Here is an 11,183-nt window from a genome sequence, read left to right on the forward strand (position 1 = left end):
CATGGACTCGGCTCCCAATCGTGTAGATCGATGCTCATTATATTGATCACTGGATTATCTGTACACACCACCGTCATATATATGTAAAACTAAATTCACACACAAACTTCGATGTTCTTCAGAGAATATGGGACATCACTTACAACATAGTTTGTCAGTTACCAAACGCCGGAAACTGTCTTGCCCTTACCATCTGTTGTTTTCCATATCTGACCACATGCGTATTCATACGCTATATTGATGGTCAGTGGGGTAGACTCGTGGTTAGAAGTCTGGCGAGTGGGCATGCGACTTGTTGCTATCTAAACAGATACGCTTTCTACTATTCTTCTGTGATTCTGTACTTTTGGTAATTCGCATAGAAGAGTTGGTGCATACCAAAGACATTTGTCATTCTAGGTTCCCAGCTACATCGATTAAAACGAACACCAAAGAACTGAAGTCACGTCGAACTAGTTGTGTTATATTAATTTTTCACGAATTGAAGACCAATGTCAGTTACCCGTATTATTTCAGCGGCATGTATTAAAACATGTCGCTGCTTGCTATAAAGAAACGCTTCGAAAGTTCGAGCAATAACAACAGCTGAACCTGGAAACAGAACACAAGACATAAACATGCTTGAAAGGACCAACTGAAATGTGAAGTGTAATAAGGCTCTAGTTAACAAGCAGTAATGAAAATTGGGTCTTTAATTTGTATGGAGTATATTTAAAGATCACACGTATTTCCTTCACAACGAAACAGACTCTTGCAGGAATATGGACTGGTGTATCTAAATTACAAAATACGAAGTGATATTATTGATGCCACTGTTAAAATATTTACCATTGATATGGATGCAGTTGGTGCTCAGTGGTAGAGATTTCCAGAGGGTAGAAGTGTGTGGTCTGTGATGACATGGTAGTAACAGCGGATGGAAGGATGGCCATGTTGGTTAATGAGCTTTAGGATTAACTGGTGGTGGTGCTGGTGTCAATAATGGGTGGTGATATGGGACACACGATCAAGAATCTTCTCTTCCCACCCAATGGATCCTCATCCATGTGTTAAGCCTTTCCCTTGTTCTTGTTCATTTCTCTTTGTACCCATTTGTACCCATTCACTGTTTTCGTGAAGATACAGATATGTAACTTATAAACCTATATATGTCATCTATAAAACTCTTTGAAAGTTCTGCTGACTTAACAGCTTTCAGTGCTATTTAGTATCTTCTTAGAAACAGAATACATTCATGATTTTTTTCAACAATAATTCTCATTATTTAAGTAATAGGGTTATCTTTTCGTTACTTTTTAAAATATATTTTCGTAACACCGGTACTTTTGACAAACGAACACACTAGCGAAATAGAAGCCACCCAGATTATAATCTCTTCCAAAAAAATGGAGTCGAACCATTCAAACAATTTCAAGTTCGTGAGATTGTAAGCAAAAAGGATGGATAAATGGAAAGTGTAACATATGATATATTTAGGATTAAACTTTTTCAAAGTACAAATTTTATTTTTTTCATTACGCTGAGTCCGGTCCGGGATCTGAACTCTCACTCTCAGAATCAGGCATCTAATCGCCAGCACACATATCCAACCATCTAACCCACTCAGCCATCGCGACTTCCACACAATGTGTAATCCAATTTTAATAATTGACCACCTTACTAATGGTGTTTGCAAACTGTCACCGGCTGATACGGCAACAGCCCTTGTTGGCGGGCAGTCAATTCTGACACGGCAAACGTTTTTTTTCAGTTTTCCTGGACGGCATCACCACTTTCATTGTCTGACAACTAGTAATATCTGACTGTGCAGCGTTGATAATGGAATTTAATACAGTGCACCATGGTTGTAATGCCCCGGATATAATGCCACCCCGGATATAATGCCACCCCGGATATAATGCCACCCGATATAATGCCACCCCGGATATAATGCCACCCCCGATATAATGCCACCCCCGATATAATGTCCCCCCCACCGATATAATGCCACCTCGGATATAATGCCACGCCGGATATAATGCCACTCCCGATATAATGCCACCCCCGATATAATGCCACCCCGGATATAATGCCATGGTTTACCAGAACGGAATACCCAGCTTATAATGTCAAACTGGGTATAATACCATTTGCCAAAAGCTTTTAGAACAAAAGTCATTTTCATTTTCTGCTACTCATAATTCAAACTCAAGTTCATTCACGACACTCACTGATGCTTTAAGTAATATTGTAATCTCAGATAGGATAACACATGTGACAATACACTTCCTGCCACCTACAACAAGAAGTCACCTGCCCTAGACGCTGCGATTATTCAGCCATTTAAGGCTCAATACAGAAGACATCAACACAGTAACCTTGATGAGTGTATGGACGGGCCTCTAACTGTCCTACATGTTCGTCGTATCATGACAGTTTCGTATTACAGGACAAAACGTCCTTGAAAACTGGTGCTTTGGACAGCATTTTTCAAATTACGGCATTGGTGGCGTCTTTGGGTAAAAACACCAAAACAAGGACAGACTTCGATCTCGCCGCGAACCATCTAAGAATATTTATCAGCAGATAACGATTTCCGATAACCAACCACTCAGTGTCGGTTGATCGTCAAGACTCCATTGGGGATTGTATATTGTCTGACATATTTCAGAGCATGTTTACGGTTGAAACAGAGATGCTTAACAATCATCCCAATAGGAGGTGTTTTTGTATCCTACTTTTACAGGCATGCCTTTGATCTCTTATGCAATGAATGTAGCATTCACATTAACCCATGCTTGACGTAAGAGTCGACTAACCGGATGTCATTGAATTCCCGTTATTCCCGTCGCGTAGTTCGACGTTCTTGCTGTTGATCTCTGGTTTGTCTGGTCCTATACGCCATATAGCTGGGATATTGCCGAGTGCGGCGTAAACCTAAAATCACCCACTACCATAGGGGTGGTGTAGTAGCCTAGTGGTTAAAGTATTCGCTCATCACCCCGGAGACCCAGGTTCGATTCCCCACATGGGAACATTGTGTGAAGCCCATTTCTGGTGTCCCCAGTTATTGCTGTAATACTGTTCAAAGCAGAGTGAAAATACACTGCATCGCCCATAAGTAGCGAAAAATCATGTTCGGCATGTCAGCTGTCAGTGTCTCCACGTCTTTTGAAATAGAGACTAATGGATCGTTTCTTAACCAGTGCCTGCTTTGTAACTGATCAATCATAGTTACATAATATTATACGTTGAGTTTCCTTTGCCGTATGCAATTTAAAGTAAACACAGCACCAAGTGAACCCTTTATCATAACGAGACAGACGCTGAAACCTGTATCCGTCAACAGAACTGCTTATTCGATAAAAACTCCTAAAAATCTTTACAACGACGGTGTACGTATAACTTACAAAGGCTTTGGTTCAGCCTTGTGGCGATAGAGAAGAAATTAATATTTATAAACACAGCCACAAGACATAATCGCTCAAAATATATGTGAATAATGCGCCCAGGTTTGGATAAGGATCAGAATTTCGAGAATCAGTTTTACAGACATATGTGTAGATCTGGTATAGTCACGGGTGTTGAAACTGTAATTTACAACATCAGAGAGATCGGTGTGGGGTGGTAACGTAGGTAGATTCACGTAGACGTTTCCAACGTACGCACGATGACCAATGAACCACAATATAAGCTCACTTGACTTTCAAACAGGAGATCTAACCTTTGATACAATGTATCAACATTAACTCGAGCAGCCATTTAAACGAACCACAAAGCGTGGGAGAAGAACACCACATTTCTTCGAAGTGTGCATTCCCTGTGTTGTATTGTAATCATAGGAAATAGACAACGTCGTTACACGTGAGTGCACAACCACCCTGTATGACTGGGTCCGGTCTCCCGAGGGCTTCGTTTCGAGGGAAGTTAGCCCAAGTACAAAATATTGCACTTTTGAATCGCGATTGTACGCTTATAATTTTGTTTATTTGTTTTTTTACAAGCAGCAATGTATATTATATGTCATGAATAAGTGATAACTGTGTTTTAATTATGTTTGATGTTTTAGCTTCATGTGACCTTTACACTACACACAATGAGCCCTTAGCGTATCAGCAAATGAATGAGCCAATCGGAAGCCGTTTATCTGAGAATGAACTGTGGGTGTAATCTTACTCTGGAACCTGCGGTGTCTCTTGAGAACAGTGTCTCTATGCCGATGTTAACAATTAATTAACATTGCATTTACATTTCCTCAGCATAAAAGATCAAACGACTTCAGATGTTCGCTTGTCAAGTCGAAGACCTAGGTTCAATTCCCCACGTGGGTAAAATGTGCGAAGCTCATTTCTGGTGTCCCCTGTCGTGATGTTGCTGGAATATTGCTAACAGAGGCGTAAACCCAACTCACTCACTCACTAAACAGTGCAAATGTATATTTGGTCACGTCATGTAACTGGTCACGTGATATAACAAGGCATGCTTGAGATCGCCAATATAGATCTGGAATGTTATTACGGAACGTAATATCAAGGCGTGGCATGAACAGAGGTACATCTAGTCACAGTTTCTTAAATAAACTGATATCCTTTAGAGAAATATGCCCACTTTGTCTGACTGGCTGTCGCTAGGGTACAGAACAGCCAGGCGTGGTATGCACAGATAGTTGTCACGTACGCGTTTCATTGGTGACGTCACACTTAAAATTATGACATCACGTCATCATTCTTCTGTTCACGCTTTCGTGACCAACTCGTGTTATTCCAGGACAAGCCGACTCGTGCCCCTCTCGAAGGATTTCATATTGGCGTAGGAACAGAACTACTTCAAACAGGAACGATAACGTCAAAAATACACCAGTCGTTGTGTCAATAATCACACGTGCGTGTATTTGAATGGCTAACCGGCAATCGCATGATTCTTATAAACACTTCACATTAAACAGCACAATTCTGTTAGCGACGTTCTTACTACTTTCAATATGACGATTCATATTTTTTATGTTATATTAAACAATAACATAATGCCATAAGCGATCTAAGTAGTCATGATTATTTTGATCAAAGCACTGTGCTCATTACATGTGTACATTGGTTTGTCGTACTTTGGCACATAACAAGCATCGAGTGAGGGCATTCGTAACTACTCGTGTCATTCCGGCAACCCGGATGGCTTCTTCTTGTAGCTCACGGAAAGAGACGAGTAGTTACGAATGCGAGTAGGGAGACAAGTCTTCTTGGAGGTTTCGGAAAAGGGCGAGTGGTGACGAATGCTGTTCACGCAACAGGCATGACGACCGCCATTTTGCTGCGGGAATCGTATATCATTGGATAAGTTGGAATCAACTGAAAATCCCAAGTCTTTTTGGCAGACAGACAGAAGATGGACATAATACGGACACACAGACAGACAGATATTGTAGTTTATTAAAGTGTCACGTGAATGACATATATGACATAAAATACACATTAGAAGCAATAAAATATTCATTCACCCAACCAATAAGACATATTAGATACTATATACTATTTATAAATTATGTACATATATTCATTTTAGAATAAGATATGAGAAATAGTTAAAATGGATCATAATTTTTACAGGAATAAAAGTCTCTTCTAACCGTGATATTAAGAGCACGAGCTGCCGTACTTGAGATCGCGAAAAAGAATGGGATTGACATGTTACCTTTGATATATTTCGCCAATTTGAACCGACACTACGGGAAATGTACGGTACATTTTGATAGGGTTGATTCAAATTTAGGGAAAGAAGCAGAATCCGACATCCATTTAAAAGATGTATATAGAGTGCTGTGGTACATTTAAAAACTATTTTTCGCACAGAAAGGTCAGAGGAAACATACAGGGTCCATCGTTCCATCCCTCCTTATATCCCCATTGTTCCATACAGTGGTCGAAAGTACCGTTGTCTGGTTGACCTTCTGCCCAAAAGTTGAGCGTGATCGGTTGACCATCTGGCCAGATCCACCTCCCTTCCTGAATTTCATCACTGCCTCCGATCCAAAATCCTGACCCAAATTCTGGAACGAAGTAACCCTTATTACTGACTGTAACAATGGTTTGATTTGAAATCGTGGTCTTAATCATGGACAGATCGTGGTGATCTTCAGATCTTCAGGTCAGTCGTGGTCATCATGTTGATCGTAGAAACTTTTTGGACTTTTCAAAATTTTTCTACCATCAACGTGATTAATTGTCAGTCGTAATCATCGCATCAGATCGTATTGAATCGTAACAAACCGCTACGTATCTCATATAAGCGTGCTTCCAAATCAGAATTAGTCGTGGACAAGACAAACACCTCAGTGGTTGTGTTCACTCTGTTGGAGTTCAAGAAACAATGAAGACCATGGTCATTCAGGCTGCATGCGTACTCGACGGGGTCAAATCGTAGCTCAAATCGGTATCACCTCGATCGTGATCGTGAAAGACATCGCAACCACAATCCTTTCTCATCGCAACCGAGGGTATCGGTTCGTGAACGGAACAGAACATATCTGCACGTCTCAAAGAGGGGACAAGGATCGCGATGATATTGTCAGATCGCAACCAAATCGTGGAGTCGATCCTATCACAACGCATGTGACCGTATCTGAATGGAAGATCAGATCTTGACAATATCGCACCCAAGCACAACAAATGGTATCGGAACGTATCGATTCGCATCACCTCGTATCCAAACCTAAAACTTCAGAGAAGTTCCACGATCAGCTACGAAAGGCCAGTCGTGGCATTTGTAACGAAGCGCATCACTGTAGTGCTTGCATAACGCTGTGTGATTCCAGCTATAGGATGATCGCCTGTAAATAATGAAGTCTGGACCAGACAATCCAGTGATTGGTATTACAAGCAACGAACCGCACCGTCTGGGTATTCATCTGTTAATCTGATAACCAAACCTATAAAGTTGCTAAGTTTAAACCCAAACCTGGGGAGATAACAAAATTGTTAAGTTATTTCTTCAAAACGTTTAAGAATCCGAATTTTACGTTGCTTTAGCGATATTCAAGCAAACATGTTAAGAGACAGAATCTTATCTAAAAAGGATAACAACAATCTCTACACTGACATATTGCGACGTCGTCAACTCACTTTGTCATAACGTGCAGGTCCGTTTAGGAGTTTGACCAGAGCGTGAAATATTATTTGTTTCCACGACACCGATTTTGGGAAAGTAAGTGAATGAGTTTAGTTTCTCTTTTAGTAATATTCCAGTATTGATTCATCACGAAGAGGGACGCCAGAAATGGGTCTCACACACTGTGCACATACAGGGAATCGAACCCGTGACTTAAACATGACGAGATACGTTCTCATCACTGGGCTGTAGCACTGTCGAGTTTGGATAAAAGCGTTTCGTCTCAGCTTGCAACAGAACCCAAAGCATTTTTGTTTTTCAGTTTTCTTTCAAGTAAAACGTTCATGAACTCTGGAAGTTTCATCAAAGATTGTATTTACGGAATGAAAAGACAAAGATGCCATTCAATGGAAAATATCGCATTGGATGTATTGTCTGGAGCCTTTAGAGTGATATACGAAAGGTTACGCCATCACATTATTTTTAGAACAATGTCTTAAACTGACGAATAAATAAAATGAGCCTAGCAGGGCTCCGTCACAGGCCCTCGTGTCGTTGCGAGCATTATGTGTGTGTGTGTGTGTGTGTGTGTGTGTGTGTGTGTGTGTGTGTGTGTGTGTGTGTGTGTGTGTGTGTGTGTGTGTGTGTGTGTGTACATACATACACACACACATACATACATACATATGTGCGTGTGTGTGTATTACTGTGAAGCGTTTCAAGTCGGGGATATACGAGAGAGAGAGAGAGAGAGAGAGAGAGAGAGAGAGAGAGAGAGAGAGAGAGAGAGAGAGAGAGAGAGAGAGAGAGAATAGTAAACGACCTTCCGTGTAATCGTGTAATACGGTTCCAAACGAGCGAAACTGGGTTTGATACTAAATCTTTCACGAGTTCAATGAAAATGGTATCTCACGGGACGGGAGCGAGTTTAATATTGTGTTTATTTGATAGAAACGGCGGCTACAGTGTGAGGACTCTGAACCCTTATGACGTCATACATCTAGCGACATTACACTAGTGTAATATTGCCGTAAAAGTCTTACACTGTAGTATCTTCCACGGGCGAGGAATAACTAGTTATATTGTACTGTCAAGCGGTTCAAGTCGGGGTTCATCTATTAAATTTTATAGTCAAAAGCAAAATCTTTAATCCTCGCAATGACACGAGGGCCTGTGGGTTCCGTAGGCATACTTACTTTTCTTGATGAGTCTGTTTTCATTTTCCGAATTTGTAGATGCCATGAGAGCGCCCATATTCTCACATGCCAGCTGGAAATATGAAGATGGGTCTGGTCAGATCCATTTGTGTATTTAATTGCCATTATTTAATTCTTATACAATTGCATACACTGAAAAACCTGACATCTGTCAAAACTCCATACACGTACGTAGGCAAGCACTCACGCACGCACACATCCATAACGTTCAGGAGACCTTGCCTCGTGTGTACGTATACACCTGACATCTGTCAAGACTCCGTACACGTACGTAGGCAAGCACTCACGCACGCACACACCCATAACGTTCAGAAGACCTTGCCTCTTGTGTACGTATACACCTGACATCTGTCAAGACTCCGTACACGTACGTAGGCAAGCACTCACGCACGCACACATCCATAACGTTCAGAAGACCTTGCCTCTTGTGTACGTATAACATGTGCATTATATTTTTGTGTTATTTATTTTGGGGGTTGAAAATAATAAAAAATGTCATACCGAATTTGAACTGATATATTTAGTGTATTAACAAATGTTTTGAGCAGTTACAAAAAAGATCTTTCAGCGAAAGTCATTATTGTATTTAGGCATAAAATGTTTTGAACTGGATAATTTACTTTTTAAAAACAGAAATATAAGACCTTCCCAAACTTATCCTTTTCGGTATGTGAGAGGATTCTAAGTCACTTTACAGTTTATATACATATCTAGTTGTCTAGCCTTGATGGTTGTCTGGCCATTAAACGTGAACAATAATATCATCCTTCTTGCATACTGCACGAAATTCGAACCATAACTGCTTACTGCGTTTCTTCGACCCTAGATTCGCTAGATTCTGCGGACGACATAAGCAAAACAGATTTAGAGTTACACCCCTTCCATCGATTTCCATTCGCAAAACAGTGGTAATTTCCGTGCATCATGCGTCATTTATTGTTATTCGAGATAAATAAGTAACTACCACGAAGTTCCGAATGAGCTACTATATATATATGCATGCATGTGTTCCTTTATCTCCCAAACATATCCCAAACACAATGAAGTTTGGTGGTAGTGGATAAATCGGTTTATGGACCTAATGAACGTAGGCTAAAACTTAGGCATTAAGGTGCGCTAGATGCAATCACTTTTTGATTTCACCATTTTTCACCTAGCCATCGGTAGCGGACCTAGCATACCTAGTACTACGATTTTCAATTCAATTTATTTCTCCAAGAGCTGAAGTTTCATTTGCCATCATGATAAAAACGTGCATATTACCCTTGCGTCTGGAAAAGTTTTCCTTGTTGTAGCCTTGAAATAACAGGACATCCCCGCTACAGTCCACACGTCGTCACAGTCTGGAAGACATAGAGGTTCAAAACCGATGTCATTGTTCCAACAATAGTTCGGAACAGATGATCCCGTTTTGGACAAAATATTTCGAATGAATGGAAATGAGAGTTTCTCCTCCCTCAACACCGAATAAGAAGAAATGGTACATAAACAAAGTTCACTGGATAAATGTACAGATTGTATAGAGGTGACAGAACAAAATTTACACCATCCCTTCAGTTGCTAGCAATTTCTCGGAAACTCTTGCGTCAGGAAGCGTTAAAGGGTTATAGACGGCGATTCTTCAGTCAATATTTGTGTCCTTGTCACTTTGATTTTACTGTATAGACATACGATCAGACATACTAACATTTCAGAACCACCATTTTGGTGGAAACAGTGGCTGGTCTTTTTTTCCAAGCAAAGCTAAACTTAGCACTGTTGGATTTTCAGCCTTGAACCATGAATAACAATCTCAATATACAGTGCACACTGGTTATAATGTCACCCTGGTTATAATGCCACCCTGGATATAATGCAATATGTTCTCCTGGACAAATGGTAGCATTATAACCAGAGTACGCGTTTTAAAAGCTTAATAGATATAACACTCTAAATGTGGGCTCGATTGCCAGTTTTTTGCCATGTAAATTTCTGCAAGATTTTAATAATATGTGGATGTTTTATACATTCCTAACTCGTTGTATAGTTAGGATATTGTGTTCAGCATGTTTTTGTTTCAGCAAAATTCATGCGATATTGCCAAACGATGTTACGCTGGCACAGACATGTCGCATCGCCAATAAATACGTGCAACATTACAACGTTTTACGTTGGCACAGACTATATCGTGAAAGACATGCTGTGTCGTCAGACATGTTATATCGTCAATGATATGTAATATCGTTACAGGCATGCTATATCGTCAAAGATATTTAATATCATCAAATGCATCTTATTTCGCCAAAGATATGTTATATGGCCAAAGGCGTGTTATGTACCGCCAAAGCCTTGCTATATCGCCAAAGACATGATTTTAAAAGAGTTAAAGGTTTACAAATTGCTGCAATTGACAAACCATGTTCCTGTTTTAGAAGTGAGAGAACGCATTACTGACATCTAGGGGCTAAGTTTTCAACCAAACTAAACTATGTATAATGGCATTAGTGGCATCCAACAAACTAAACCGATAAGTTTGGACAAGTGCCTTGAACTATTTGTCCGGGGAATGAGATCTGACCTGAACGCGCCATGTAGTACTTGAAGCCAGATGCTGACACGAGCCCAGCACTGGTGAAGTGACGCTGTAGAGTGACCAGACAAGACTTGCTGTCGGGGTTGTAGAAGAACGAAGAACAATCGTCCAGAGCAGTGCAGTCCGAGGCACAGGACAACTGACTCCTCACAAGAACAACGTTCCCATTTGGTTCCAGGAAGTTAGAGAACATAAGGGTGAACATCTGTTCCAGTAGCATGTTTAATGAGGGAAAGGTGTACAGGCTCTTTCAGTAGCGGTGGACAGGTATGACTGGCGCATCTTCATGAGGACGCTGCACTTATAGAAGCATT

The 11,183-nt window shown here is 40.6% G+C and overlaps 1 protein-coding gene across 1 annotated transcript; it reads right to left on the bottom strand.

Moving 5' to 3' along the window:
* Window positions 1-5,590: 5,590 nt before the first annotated feature.
* Window positions 5,591-11,183, bottom strand: LOC137260983 (galactose-specific lectin nattectin-like). Its single transcript, XM_067798573.1, has 4 exons — window positions 10,855-11,183; window positions 9,561-9,640; window positions 8,277-8,349; window positions 5,591-6,022 (listed from the first exon to the last, which is right to left on the bottom strand). Exons 1-4 carry the CDS (start codon window positions 11,087-11,089, stop codon window positions 5,811-5,813), a joined length of 600 nt encoding a protein of 199 aa, XP_067654674.1. The 5' UTR covers window positions 11,090-11,183; the 3' UTR covers window positions 5,591-5,810.

The sequence above is a fragment of the Haliotis asinina genome, chromosome 14 (genome assembly GCF_037392515.1).
Source record: "Haliotis asinina isolate JCU_RB_2024 chromosome 14, JCU_Hal_asi_v2, whole genome shotgun sequence".
In the NCBI taxonomy this organism is placed as follows: Eukaryota; Metazoa; Mollusca; class Gastropoda; order Lepetellida; family Haliotidae; genus Haliotis; species Haliotis asinina.